General features: G+C 47.2%; 2 protein-coding genes across 2 annotated transcripts; one reads left to right on the top strand and one right to left on the bottom strand.

Moving 5' to 3' along the window:
* The first annotated feature begins 2,105 nt into the window (after positions 1 to 2,105).
* Positions 2,106 to 6,102, top strand: LOC117894930 (titin). The gene is made up of 4 exons (XM_034802232.1): positions 2,106 to 2,245; positions 3,126 to 3,467; positions 3,540 to 5,839; positions 5,872 to 6,102. Exons 1-3 carry the CDS (start codon positions 2,162 to 2,164, stop codon positions 5,817 to 5,819), a joined length of 2,706 nt encoding a protein of 901 aa, XP_034658123.1. The 5' UTR covers positions 2,106 to 2,161; the 3' UTR covers positions 5,820 to 5,839; positions 5,872 to 6,102.
* Positions 6,103 to 6,861: 759 nt separating this feature from the next.
* LOC117894734 lies at positions 6,862 to 10,793 on the bottom strand. The gene is made up of 3 exons (XM_034801932.1): positions 10,692 to 10,793; positions 8,075 to 8,245; positions 6,862 to 7,601 (listed from the first exon to the last, which is right to left on the bottom strand). The coding sequence occupies exons 2-3, from the start codon at positions 8,150 to 8,152 to the stop codon at positions 7,092 to 7,094; spliced, it is 588 nt and encodes a 195-aa protein (XP_034657823.1). The 5' UTR covers positions 8,153 to 8,245; positions 10,692 to 10,793; the 3' UTR covers positions 6,862 to 7,091.
* Between the last annotated feature and the right edge of the window lie 3,610 nt (positions 10,794 to 14,403).

Consider the following 14,403-nt stretch of genomic DNA (forward strand, 5'->3'; position numbering starts at 1 on the left):
CAACGCGATTATCTTTGCACGATTCGAGTCTGGGTCTGGGCTGCCTGTCCTCCGTCCCGGGCAAACATTTCATGCAGCAAATGCATTTAAGCAAATACTTTGTTGCCAAGTGCGCGAAAATACATTGCAAATGTGTGTTCGTTGTACCTGAAGGCATTTCTTAATGTTTATGTCTTAAGGGCTTGACTAAAGAGAGAGACAACCAGAGACCCCATTTCAATATATCAATGGAGTTGCTGCCATAAGCCATAAATTCCCATGAAAACTGTGACTTGACATCGAGAAAATTCCCTAAATATCCCGGATTATATGTCTTCTATTCGGCATTAGAGAACTTCTTTTGGTTGTGCCTCAAGCACTGGCCAAAATGGGTGACAACTTGGCTCTGCTCGAGAGCAGATTAAACTCGAAAGATTGCCCCCAGACGACGACGTGAGATTGCAGTTTTATGTGTACCAAGTGGCATACAGAACCCATCCCAGAGATGGTCACAAAAATTCGTTAGGGTTCATTGGCTTGGCCCTGGGGCGCGAGGCGAGGGCCAGAGCCATCCCAACGCGCGGATGGTGGAGCAGGATTATGCAACAAACGAAATATCATCATGCAGTGACTTTCACACAGCCAAAACCCTAAAGAAAATATACAACAAAATACAAATAAGAGCCAGTGTGTGCTTCCAAAACAAGCGAAGCCTATTAAGGCGCATTAGCAATTTAGAATGGGTTTTGCTACCATTTCGCCCTCACCAAAACCACAGCCCAGAGGCACAGTCCAAGCCACACGTAGCTGTGTGTGTGTGTGTGTGTGTGTGTTACGCGACAATTATGAATTTCTAATTTCATGTTTAGTGCTGTCATTGGAGCCCTACTCGAAGTTTACCTTTGCCTTTGCCTCTTTGCTTGTTCTATCAAAATCACGTACAGCCCCGCGTGTAGCACCAACAAAAAGCGAAAGCTGCAGAGGCCATTGCCATCGGAAATAGCTATCAAGTTTTACAAATAATAATTATTAGCGTATTGCTTGCTTAATTATGTATTAAATGCACTGGCGCTAGTTAGTCAGAAGACAAGGCGGCGGCGGCGGCGGCGCTCATCAAAGTCAGACACAAGACATGTTGATACTATTCGTTTTGGTCTATCTGCTGTTGTTCATCTTGTAAGTGAATGTGAGAGCTGCTGGCATAATAATGAGGCAGATCTTTAAAGGAAGTGAGAAGTTGTCCTTAAAGCTGCAGTTTTGGGCAGTTCTTTGTTGGAATGGAAGGAACTTAAGGTTATAAATTCTTCAGAGCTTCTACAAAAGAGATTTTGGGGAAGATCTTGTACACATATTTAAAGAGCTAAAAGAAAGATCGACAAGTGGACTTTCCGCAAATGTTTTCTTTAATTTCAGCATAGCTAAGGATAGCTTTAGGGACAGCCAAAAGCCAAAGGGAATGTCTATAAGGGAACTGTGAATCCCTGTTCCTGCCCTCCCCTAGCCTCAGCTGCTCAAACCTTTCGCGCTGTCATGGCCATGGTCATGATCAGTCCTCTTTCCACCTTCATTCTGCTAGCCTGTCTTAGGTTCCACAGCGCATACGTTCCACACGCACACACAGAGCTACGCAGCAGGCAGCGACACACACACCCACAAACAGCACAAGCCACGGGCACAGTCACGTCTGCGCAGAAGAGGCAACAGCAGCGACGACGACAATAAGCATTTGCCAGTGTAATTTGTATGTAATTGTGGGCGACAGACACACGCACACGCACACGCACCTGTACCTGAACCCTCTTCGCTTTGGCTGTGTGCGTGCCTGTTTGGTGCTTTTCTCTGCTGTGCCTTTTTGCATTCTTAATAAATCAAAGTGAAGAATATATAAATTGGGTGTCGCATGCCCTGGACGGTCGCAGTTAGTATTTTCCACCCAACGGTGCCTCACAGGTGTGCAAAGAGCTCCAGCTCCAGCTACAAGACAACAGCAAGCAGGCAGTGCGAGTGCAAGCTTTTGGCCAGAAAAGGAAATACCTAACGCTTGGATAACAATTTTTGGATTAAACACGAACCCGAAACACACACAAAACCTACAAATAAACCCATAAAATCTAGAGAACAAAAAGTGCAATAATTAGTGTGATAAAGAGAGAGAGTGTGCAGCAAAAACTGAACCCGAATCATGTCTAATAACATGTGGAAGACTTTGTGTGTGTTACTCTGCCTGACGGCCGCTTGCAGCGCAGGACCGCTGACCGCCTACCAGGTGAGTGTTCCCTCTCCCACCCCTCGACTTGCAGAGTGGCAAGAACCCCAGACCTCCAGACAGCTTGACCACACACTCACTTCCGTTCCGTTCGGTGTGGTGCGTTGCCGCCAACGGATATGGGTAGGCAAAACTGTTAATGAAATGCCAAAACTACAAATAAAAAACTTTAATGGGACACGGGACGACTGACTCCTCGACTCCGCCACAGTGCGTCTGTTGCTGGTGCTGGCTGCTTTGCATACGCATCTCCCATTGAGGGTTCGAACGGTTTGGCTTTGCCTTTTGGCTCTGACTGTGTCTTGGGCTTATTTGGTATGCCCAACGTTTAGCCAAAGACTTGGACTAAGCGCGGGACACGTAGTTATAGCCTGCAGCTGCACTTGCCTTAAGCCGGCAAAGATTCTACACGGCGTGGAATGCCACAGGGCAGTTTCTGGCGATGAGTAATCGCTGGAAATTTCTAGTAAAATGGCAAAAAAAATTACAAAGACAGGGAAAGTTTTGAAACTCATTAAAATGCAGCGGCCAAAAAAATTAATATAAATCACAAAACACAAATCAATACGATTATGGCTTAAAATGTGATGTGATAATATTTGAGCGATTCCATTCGAAAGTAACTACAGTGCGCGCCATAAATGGGGAGGGCAGGTGCGCAAGTGCACAGTGGATTGAGTCTTTCGGGCTTAGGGCTACAATTTTCACTTACGGAGCGCTGCGTAGACCAAAAACTAGAACACAAGTGAAATTTCGAGCTCAGAGCCCCCGCGTCACGTGCTGGATCGCTCATTGGATGGATTGCTTAAAGCTAAGCACGTAAACCGTTAGCTGAATGTCTCTCTACCTCTCTCTCTCTCTCCTTCTCCCTCTCTTGCAGAAGAGAAAAAACACAGCAGCGATAGTGGCACGCGAGGATAAGCCCGAACCGGCAACAGCTGAAGTCCAGGAAGTGCAGGAAATGGAGTCGGAGTCGGAGGCCGCGCCTGCAGCAGCCCCAGCAGCGCCTTTGGGCACTTTGACCCTGCCCAGCAATGCCACCTCCATAAGGGCGGACATCACCGACAACTTTTCGTGTGCGAACAAGACTTATGGCTACTACGCGGATGTGGAAAACGAATGCCAGATCTTTCACGTGTGTCTGCCGGTGACTTATGCCGATGGCAGGGAGAACACCTTCCGCTGGAGCTTCATTTGTCCCGAGGATACCATTTTCAGTCAAGTAGGAACAGTGTCCAGCCCCCCTCCCCCTCTCTCCCTCTTTGTTTTAGAGACTTATAACATTTATTTGCAGGAATCCTTCACGTGCATGCGTCGCGAGGACATGACCATCGAGTGCGAGGACAGCGCCCGGTACTACGAGTTGAATGGAAACTTTGGCGGCGCAGCTGTGCAGGAGGAGGAGAAGCCGCAGGAGCAGCAGCAACAGGCAGCTACAATCGCTGAGCCAGAGGAGGAGGAGGAGCAGCAGCAGGAGGAGAAGGATAAGCCTGTGCAGGCTGCAGCCGAACCCGAGGCCGTGCCAGTTGCCCAGCCCGCTAAGCCCGTCAAGGTGCAGTCCAAGCCCAAGCCCAAGCCCAATCGCCGCAAGCCACAGCCACAGCGCAAGGCGCCCGTCACGGAGGCAGCACCCGTGGCCGCCGAAACTGAAGCTGTAGCAGAGCCCCTGGCCGAGTCCAAGCCCAGCAGCAAGCCACAGCGTTTCACCATGCGGCCACACAAGCATCAGCCTGCTGTGGCTGCCCCAGCACCTGCCTCTGCGCCTGCGCCCAGCCGCAACGAAATCTTTGCCGGCATTCGCAAGCGTCCAGCGATCTTCAACAAACCCACAACCACACCAAAACCCATCGTGGAGGAGGTGCAGCCTGCTGTCACGGAGGCCGCGGTAGAACTCAGCGAGCCACAGCCCACAGTGCAGCTGCAAACAATGTTCGAGGATGCGGCACCAATCAACGTGGTGGAAGAGGTGCAGGAGCAGGAGGTGCAGGCTTGGGAGCCAGAGGTGCAGGCCTCAGAGCCAGCTGTGGCCATAGCACAGCCAGAAGTTGCCACAGCAGAGGCAGAAGCACCCACAAGGATTGAGATTGACACAAGACTCGAGGAGATGAAGCCCATTGAGGCTATTGAAGAGATTCCCGCTGTTATTGTCGAGACTTTGGAGGCAGCCAAGCCACAGGAAACGGAAGAGGAAAAGACACAGGCTGCCGAGGAGGAGAAGCCACAGACTGCAGAGGAGCAAATCAAGGAGGAGCCAACTGTCGAAGGAGAGAGGGAAGTCCCAATTGTCGAAGCGGAAAAGGAAGTGCCATCAGCCGAAGAAGAAAAGGAAGTGCCAGCCAAGGTTGAGGAAATCGTAGAGGGAAACCGCAACGAGCCCGCCATTATCGAGTCCGACGAGGAGATCCTCAGCAGCATTGAGGCCCTAGAGACAGCCAGGCCATCGGACGCACCAGAGAGCATCGCAGCCACGCCAGAGATGCAGGAGCACAGTCCCCTGGTGGAGGAGATTCTGGAGGAAAATAAAGACACGCAGGAGTCACTCGGTGGCTTCAAGCCCGTCGATCCAGCGATGGCCGCCGAGGCGGAGCAGCTGATTACAGATTTCCTCAATACACTGAAGAAAAACGAAGAGAAACCCGAGACTGAGCTGGCCACAGCAGCCATGGATATGGCGGAGACTCTCAACGAGAAGATGGAGCAATCTCCAGATGTTTCCATTGAGGAGGCCAAGCTGCCAGAGCCCGAAATCGTTGACAAGAATGCCTCGATTGAGGAGCAACTGATGGAGGAATCAGAGCTGCAAAAGTCACCCGAAAAGCTAATGACCGATTCGCCCATTATAAACATAATGCAGTTTAACCATCTGCCCATGGACTATCAGATACCCGTGCAGGTTATCCCATTGGAGCAGCAGATGCAGCCACAAATGGAGATCAATGCCAAGCCAGAGGCGCCAGAGGAGGTCAAGGAGGAAGTCGCACCAGAGGAAGTCAAGGAAATCGCACCAGAGGCACCTGCAGTAGAGGAAACTTCTGCGATTCAGCTGGAAACAGAACCCGAAAACAAACCCGAAGCTTCGGCCATCCAAAACGATGATGCGGCTGCCCAGGAGAGCATAGCCACTGCCTCGTATATGCCCTCAATCAGCATCGATGATATTGTGGAGCTCGTCAAAGAGCGCTTGGATCAGACGCCCAAGAATGAACAGATGGCTCCCATGGAGCTGGTCATGACACCAGGCGCTGCGGCACCAGTGACGCTGATTCAGAGCACAAAGCCCGAAGCTCAGCCTGAGTCTGAGTCTGAGCCTGAACAGGAGTCTCAGCCTGAACAGGAAACTCAGCCGGAACAGGAGCTAATTCTGCCCATTTACAAGCGCATTTCCAATGCCGAGCCCAGCATGTCCAAGGTGCAAACGCTGCCCGTGACTGTCAGCAAGTTGGACACAGAAACGGAAACGGAAAAGGAATCCCAGTCTCAGCTCGAGGTGCGAGAGCCCAAGTCCCAGTCTCTGTCCCATGGCAAAATGGATGCTCGAAAGCGTCGTTTCCTGTTCCGCGCCGATGCCAGTTAGGCATTTCTTCTAGCCAAAAAATTATAAACACAAACAAAAGCCCCCCGCCCACAATCAGCGAACGAACTAGAGGAGCAGCCACGCCCGTTCACGTCCTAGTTCCCCCCGCCCCCCTCTCATTTGCGCTTTTAGGCAAGTCTTAAATTAATTTAATATTCCTTGATTTCCTAGTTTTAGAGTCACTTCGCGGCACGAGAGTTGAAATTTAAGCTTAGAATTGTTGTTGTTCCAACGAGTTAAACAAAAAACAAATTAAAAAAAAAACAAACAAAAATTTGCAAACAAAAAAGCGACAAATAAAAATTATAAAATATTTAAAGCTCATGATTATTATGGGTGCAGAAAGAAATTTTAAATAGCTATTTTTAGAGCAGCCAACTCCAATGCAGTGAACCTTTGAACCTTAGAGTTGGCACATCAAAAAACCAACCTAAAGAACAAAGCAAAAGGAACAGAGGCGAAAGAGGGGGGAAATTGAATTGCAGACAGATTTTCGTCGATTCTTAACGATTTTTATCTTTAAAAGCTGCATCAGCCGTACGAAAGTTCACTACATTTTTGTATCTATTTAAAAGGTCTTATTCGAGGGTTCAATGATTTAATTAACAAATGTTTTTATTCATTTTGAAGCACTGAAAATTATAAAATAATTATTCCAAAGGCTTCTGTGAATAGTCAGGAAATTAAATAGATACAAGAAAATATATTAAATGGAGAAATTAAATAAGAATTTAATATGTACACCTTTACATACATATGTTTACATATTTACATCAAACTGCCGCTTGACTTTGGGCAAAGCAAAAAAAAAATTGCTATAAACTTGTAGGCGGGCAACGCAAGAAGGACAGACAGATAGACTGAAGGATGGACAGACCAGAGATGTGGCCCCAACAAGCATACAAATATTATTAATCAAGAATATAAAGCAACTCCATCTAGATTCGATTTCTATTCAAAATAATCTGCAAGTTTTGAAAGCGAAATTCTTCACCGGATCTTCATTCGTTCAGGGACAGATATTCGTCATTCAATTCAATACTTTACTTTACAAATATTTACTATTTTTTATTATAGAAAATCGTTTACAGTTTTGCATTTAACACTTATGTAAGCTTTGGGTAATTAGCTGTATGAGGAAACTACTCGTACCATGTGAGCGAGGAGAACTACTCGTACGTGCAGTCGTACAATTTACAATTACAGTGAACACTGGACAATAAGTAACTATGACATCACAATGGAGCCCAACAGACCCTCCTCCTCCTGCGACTACGCCTCCGTTTCCTGTTCCATTTCCCCAGCCTGTATCTCCTCGGGTGTGCGCAGATCGATGGCAAACTTTTGGCGTGCGGGCGTTATGGTATCGATCTGATCATCACCTGCCGCCTCCTTGACACGCCGCGAGTAGTCCTGGAAGGCTGCCGCCAGCGCAAAGGTCAGCCGTCGGGCCATGGCGCGACTGTCACAGACAAAGGCGTGCACATCGTACGGATGCGGACTGGAGTCATCCTTGACCACGATCATGGCAAAGACTCGCGTGTAGACCAGATCCTGCACCCCATACGAGATCGTGTCGATCGGATGGCTCCAGTTGTTGATGCTCGCCTTGGGCGAAATGATCTCCAGCTGAACGCCCGTCACGGACACCGTCAGGTCACAGTTGGGCAGCACTTTGTTGGGCGGCAGATTCTTGGCCACACCCACCATGTGATCGACCGGCCGGCGTGTGTACTTAATGCCCCACAGGCCGCGTGCCACCTCCGAGCCAATGTATTTGACCTGCGCATAAGAGAGAGGAAGGGGAGAGTGGTGGAGATTATTCATCGGGTGGCATTTGCTTCCGCTGCGCATGCGTTTGCCGTTAGTCAGTCGTCGGTCGTCAGTGGTTGGGTTGTCTGCGGGCAAAATGTCGCTTCATTTGCATCCGAACCCCGGCAGGCCACAGGCCGGATGTCAGAGCTACAGCCAAGCCAAAATGTTAGATGATGCGTCGCCGCCCCCGAACCAAGGCGCAGCAGACCGTGACGCATGCGTGTCTGGTTATATTTTGGTTACACTTGGAAAAAGCACACCAAAACTCTTTGTTTTGTCTCTTTGTTTTGGGTAGTTTGTACACCGAGTGAGTGTTTTTTTCGCCGAGTGTATGTTTTGGTGCGGCGGGTGCTTGCGCCATTCATTTCACAGCATTTAAATATTCATTTTGGCCGCAAAAACGTAAATCCCAAGCGCACATCAGAGCCATAAATACATACCTTGAAGGTTATGGGCAAATCCTCCACATTGACCTGACTGTCCAGATCGGTGGGACTGCTGCTGCTATTGGAGGCCATCAGAAATTGTGGAAACTAATAGATAACGCAGGCAGGAATCAGTTTTAGCTGCAGATCAATCGCTAAGAGCATTCACAGCACACAAAATGCCAACTGAAATGTCACCAGAAGAAGATGCACAACACATCATTAAGCACCAAGAAACATATTGGATCCACTTTGATCCGATAGTTCACACACGCAGCGGGCTTCACAGTTGCATTACCCATAGATATGTTTCTGTATCTTTACAGTAATCGCTGTGTCTGCCTGCCTGCCTCTTGCATAGTTTCTACTTTGTTACGTTTTTATGCATATTTATCTGCCGACTAATTACGAAGTACAAGCTATTCTCTCTGTGGGTTTTTGTGCTGCTGTTGTTGCTGTTGCCGGCTACCGAAGGCGAGTGAGCAGCCAGAGGTGTCGCCGGCAGAGCTTTGGCTGCTCGTTCGTTCGCTCTCTCTGTCACCCACCCTCTCTCTCTCGCTCACGAAGTCACTTCCTCTCTCGCTCCACACAACACAAAAGGTGCGCTCCGTTAGTTGTTGTTTTGCTCTCACGTTGCGGGGTGTCACACAGTAACTACACAAGGGACATTAGGCGGTCAGAGGCGGCAGAAAAGGGGGACCTTAACCCTCGCTATGCCTCTCCCCTTTTGGCAGACGCCACTGCCTTGACTCTGGAGCAACAGGTAGTCCGCTGACTCAAGCATTTGCCACGCCAATTGGCGCGGTTCGCCGCGGCATTATCAATGCTCGGGCTTAGGCGTTATAAATTGAGCAATAAAAGAAATTTCGGCTCTAAATATAGTTTCCAAACAAAGAGTATTCACATATCGGCTAGCCATTGAGTGGCTGCTGTGTTGTGTGGCTTTTGGCTATTTATTAGAAATGCATGGCATTTAGTTATTAATATTTCCTCACGCAGCACACATGTTGACCACTGTGGCAGCAGCAGCACTGGTGCCACACCGGATATATCAAGCAGTAATACGAACTCGTGCTTGTACGTACAGCGGCAACAGTTGCATGTCTGCAAAGTTAATGACCAACAAGAGAAAAAACTAAATTAAAATCAAAATCAAAGCTGAAACGAAACGAAATGAATTTATTGCATTCGTTGTGACGTCAGTCGGTGGTCAGCAATGGCTCTTTTTTGATGCCCATTAAACGTGGAGTATTTGGGAACAGAAGATGGAGTCAGAAATGATAAACTTCTTCAATCTATAAATCTCAAAAGGGTATTCCTTAGTCGGCACACTCAAAGTTCTCTACGTACAATACTTAATGGCCAATGACCCAGACCCAGGCGGAGAGCAAGTGACAATGACCAGACCAGACCAGATACATGATGCAGCTAATGGCAGGCCTAAGCCCAGAGCGTTCCCTTGCCAGTTGTGTAACGCTTACAGACATCCCCCCGCTGCGCAATGACTACCCCTAACAGCTTTAGCCTACCGAATATTTTGGGTTATTCTACCAATTTTATAGCCAGCTGTGGATTTGAACGATTAAGGGAAATATTGCATGGCCACTCACTGATTCCCCTTTCCCTTTCGCTTTGCGTTAACTCTTTATCCAGGTGTCCCTGTACTTGTTGGCAATACATATTTGATTTTTCCTATATATATTATTGGAATGACTCTATGGCTATTGTTCAGCTTTTTGTGTGTGCTGTTTGTGGATGATTACCCCAAGTTAAATATTTGTTTTTATGTTTTTACTTCACGCGGACGATCGCATCGCGCATTGGTTTCGGTGCCGGCAGGCAGGCACTCATTGGGGGCTGATTGATCGACCAAGTGCAGTCACACACAAACACTCAAACATCGTATCATACTACAATCAACAATAGAAAAACAAATACCAAAAGCAGGCCGTAGGCTCAATTTATATATAATTTCCCGCACTGGACAACAGTTCCAAGTATTTTTTTTTAAATGCTGCCAAAGCCGGAAGCTGCTCATATGAGCATATCTCCTGTGAACACACAGACAGACTCTATTTTTTTATCATAATGTATTTGCGGTCAATGGTTGGTAATTATTGTCATTTGTTGCACGGTTATTAGAGCTTTCATTCTAGTCACTCTTACTAGACGATCGTGTTTGAGCACTGATGTGATTTCTATTCATATCTTTGCCTTATCTGGCCTAAGTTTACATTCTTCCCAGATAACTTTTGGGTTCACACACATCGACAGAGAGGCGGAATGTTGCATTATCTACCTGTTGCATGTGCATAGTTACACTGCTACCGGATTAAATGACTAACAATTTAGTTGAATGTACTTTTTGTGTGCGTCCCCCTTCTCACGGCCCATCTAACTGTTATCACAAAGCGTCACAGTGTTACCCGCATGTCTAATCTTATCACACACATACACCGACTCCAGTCTGCTCAACACTTTTGCTGCGTGAAGGGCTACAACTTTTTCTATTATTTCAGCTAATATTGGGCCACATTTTTAATTCACTTTTATAACAAATATGCATAAAAACGAAACGTGTATTTTGGCTGGTGATTCCCTGTTGTTATGGGGGAGTAACACCTGAAATTACCGATCTTATCGCAGCGCGGGTTCGTTCGGTCCGATACACCTGTTGCCTGACTAACGCGCGACTTAAAAGTGATCTTTTTTGTGGGTGTTTTGCCTGCAGAGGCAATTTTTGACTGTGCCACCAATGGGATGCCGAAAAGGCAGCCATTAATGTACACCTAAAAGAAACCCAAAACCGACTCTGGTGATCCTGTATCCTAATAAAGTCCTTAATTGATTGTTTTGACCGTCAAACACAAAGCGAGAGAGCAAAATAACAGAGCAATGCTCAAATTTGCGTTTCACTGATGAGCTTTCGCTGGTGGCATTCTTTTAGGCTGCCAAACGCCATCTAGTAGGCGGCAGCGGTACCACTTGCCACTGAAAACTTTCAGGCATGACATCGTGGAGAGCCACATTCCATAAAAACCAAGTTTCAGGTTTGCTGCTGGCTGGTTTGGCTGTTACCAAAATTATCCCCTAGATGGCGCGCAGCTCTGCTCATGTAGAGGCCTGTGTGGAGTTAATTTCACCGACTATCACTGTCCCTAATGGTGATAGCTAATCTAGCTCAACAGGAAGATAACTTTTATTTATTGTTAAATAATTGGGAGGCCTGAGGCAGTTCAAAACCAGCCCAACTTTATCCCACTCCCAAAACCTATGCCAGAGCTTGAGCCCAAGTCCAAGGCCTGGCCCAGACTTCTGCTAAGTGTTGAGTGTGATTAATGAAATGGCCGCAAGCTGGGCAGGACTTTGGCCCACACCTGAGTTTCGAGGGGGCGGTGTCGGCGGTTGTTTGGTCTTGTTTTTGGGGTTAAATAGAGTTCAGTTCAGCGGTAAAGTGTGGCTGGTTTTGGTTGATTAATTCCTCTGCATGGCATATAATTAATTTGGTATCTACACACAGACCAGCTTGGCCCCTGCTCGGCTCGGATCTGCCTCCATGGGAAAGTCATTAGCTAAATTGTTGAAAATTCTTCGGCGACAGGTGCTGTCACAATGTGTGCTTGTGGGCCTGGGGCTTAAGGCACTGCCTCTTGGGGCAGGGCCGTCTGTCTGTATCTGGCTGGAGCCTGGGATGCTGATTGGGGAATCTCGCTGACTAGTCGGCTGCCTGTCCTTCCGCTTCGTTCTCTCTGTTGGAAAACACTTTGTGCCACTTGATGGGCCACGCCGCAGCAGTGGGTCATTTAAATTCATTACGACAAAAACAAACTTGAGGCCCGGCGAATGGCCGTTAATTGACCACAAAAGTGGAGCCGAACATCTCCATTGGAGTGCGGCGGCGGCGGCGGCGGCGGCGGCGGCGGCGGCGGTGGATGGACTTTCATGAATTTTCATTTTCGTCGCTTTTGTGGTCGCCGTCGCGTTTCCCCGGGAAAACTTGATGCGCGGGTTTCATGTAATGGACCATCCGTCCCAAGTCGCGTACCACGGCGGAATAACAGCTGCGGTTTGACATTGAAATCCTTTCAGCGCGGGCGGCGCCCAGGAAGGAAGCGGCACTGAAATCGTTTCTGCCCCAAAAGTAGTTGACAATAGTTGCCCCCCTCCACCCACGTAAAGTGTAAAGTGTTGAGGGGTGGTGGGCTAAGGGAATGCTAAGTATTTGCGTCAAGTGAATAATGCCCCCCTCTGTCTTGGGGAAACTATGACCAAACTCAATTCGATTCCGAGAAATGCTCCCTGAAGCGCGAATCTGTTGGGAAATTCTGTTGATGAACTTAGTGTTTATTACCATAAGCAACCTGGAAATAATTATACCATGATGGAACAATCAATAAACAAAGCTGATTAGGAAGATCCGATTTAGTTTAGTTGGTATTCAATAGAAAATATGTTCATACATATGCAGGGCACACATCTTATCTCCATTCCACCTCCATTCTCCCTCCATCCTTCTCCCACACAACCACTGCCACGCACACACAAACATTCAAGAAGAGCGAACGAATTTGGAATAGAAGAGAGAAGAAGAAGCCGAGCGAAGAAGACAATTGTAAGAATAAATAGGGTTAAAAAATGTTTATATCAAAAATGAGTATGCTAGCAATAATAAAAACAGTAAAGAAATGTCAAGGTCAGACTTACCTTTGGTTCATTACTAGAAGCGTTGTTTGCAGCATTGTCTGTTCTCTTTCCACCCGCACGATAAGTGGAACGGGAAAGTGCGAATACGTTAGCGACGATTTTCGAACAAACGATTTACGAAACGAAAACGAAAACGCACCAGATCAACCAAAGGAATTCCAATAATTCCAGACACATTTCACTGAGAGCACACATTTTGGGTGGGTTAAAATAAGGTGAGGCATAATCGGACTAGAAGCACTAAAGAGAGTGGGAGATCACCAAGACCTCACCTCACAATTCGAGAGAGCGACGACACGCTGCACTTCTTATTGCTTCTCTCCTCTTCTTGACATTGAATATTGGAATGGGAAGGGGAATCTTCCCGCGTTTTTTTCCATTTTTGCACACACTAACACACATTGCCAGAGATCTGCATAAAAAAAATTAACAGAACACTTTTCACTTTCATTTATTGCCCATTTTTCTGCTGCTTTTTTTTTGCCTTTTTGTTGACTGCTGCCGCCTCTCTGGATCAGGAACTTTTTCATGCCATTTTTGGGCCTTTTTCTTTTAAAACACTGCCCCACTATACTGCAACCACTTCACACAATTTTCACTTTCACTTATTGCCAATTTTTTCCGCTGCCGCTCTACCTTCTTATGCCATTGGGGATCGGAACTTTTTCTTGCCATTTACAACCAACTGAGAGAGCGTCGACACGCTGCACTCGTTCTTTTCGTACTGCTTCACATTGGATATTGAAGAGAGAAGATGAGTCATCACGCCTTTTTTTTCATTTTTTGCACACATTAACACACACATTTTATGCCACCAGGATCAGGAACCACTTCACTTCACAACAACACTGCACTGCACCTTCACTATTCACTTCCACTTTTCACTTTCACTTATTGCCAACCGCTGTCGCTGCTTTGCCTTTTCTATGCCATTTTGCCGCCTGCTGCCGCCTCTTTGGATCAGGAACTATACTGCAACCACTTCACTGCACATTTAATTACACCAAACACTACATTGCACCACTGCGCGACAATTTTCCCGATGGATTTTTCATCCATTTCCCGATTTTCGCGACCCGAAACGCGGAGCTGTCTCAAAACCACGCGCTTTGTCCGTCCGAAAAATTGCAAGTGAGAGAGCGGCGCTGATTTTAATGCGTAGGTGGCTTGGTTTCTGGAACATTCCATGCTCTCCTTCTCAAGTGCTTTCCAATCGCTCTCTCATTTGACTTTGTCTTTTGTCTTCTCCTTCTTCTATTTGAAGAGAGGGTGCGTTTGTCCGTTGGACGTGTGACCATTTGTTAATGCAACGGTGAATTGCGAGAAGGGGAATGTGTCCAATAGCTTGGTTGGTTTGTGGATGGAGAGGGGAGTAGAAGCACCATAGCCCATAAGGGGAGTAGGGAAGGTGACTATGGACAGCATGGAATGTTCAAGAAACTAAAACACCTACACATTCAAATCTGAGCCGCTCTCACACTGTGTGCGTTTGTTGAGTGCCCTCTTGCTAATACAACGGTTAATGGCGAGAGGTGGAAGATGCTGCCTATCTGAGTTGGCTTGTGTTGAGAGAGGGGGAGAAGATGCCGAGCAGACCATAAGGAGAGCGTAGAAGGTGATAGAGGGCAACATAGAATTTT

Source organism: Drosophila subobscura, chromosome J (assembly GCF_008121235.1).
Source record: "Drosophila subobscura isolate 14011-0131.10 chromosome J, UCBerk_Dsub_1.0, whole genome shotgun sequence".
Classification (NCBI taxonomy): Eukaryota; Metazoa; Arthropoda; class Insecta; order Diptera; family Drosophilidae; genus Drosophila; species Drosophila subobscura.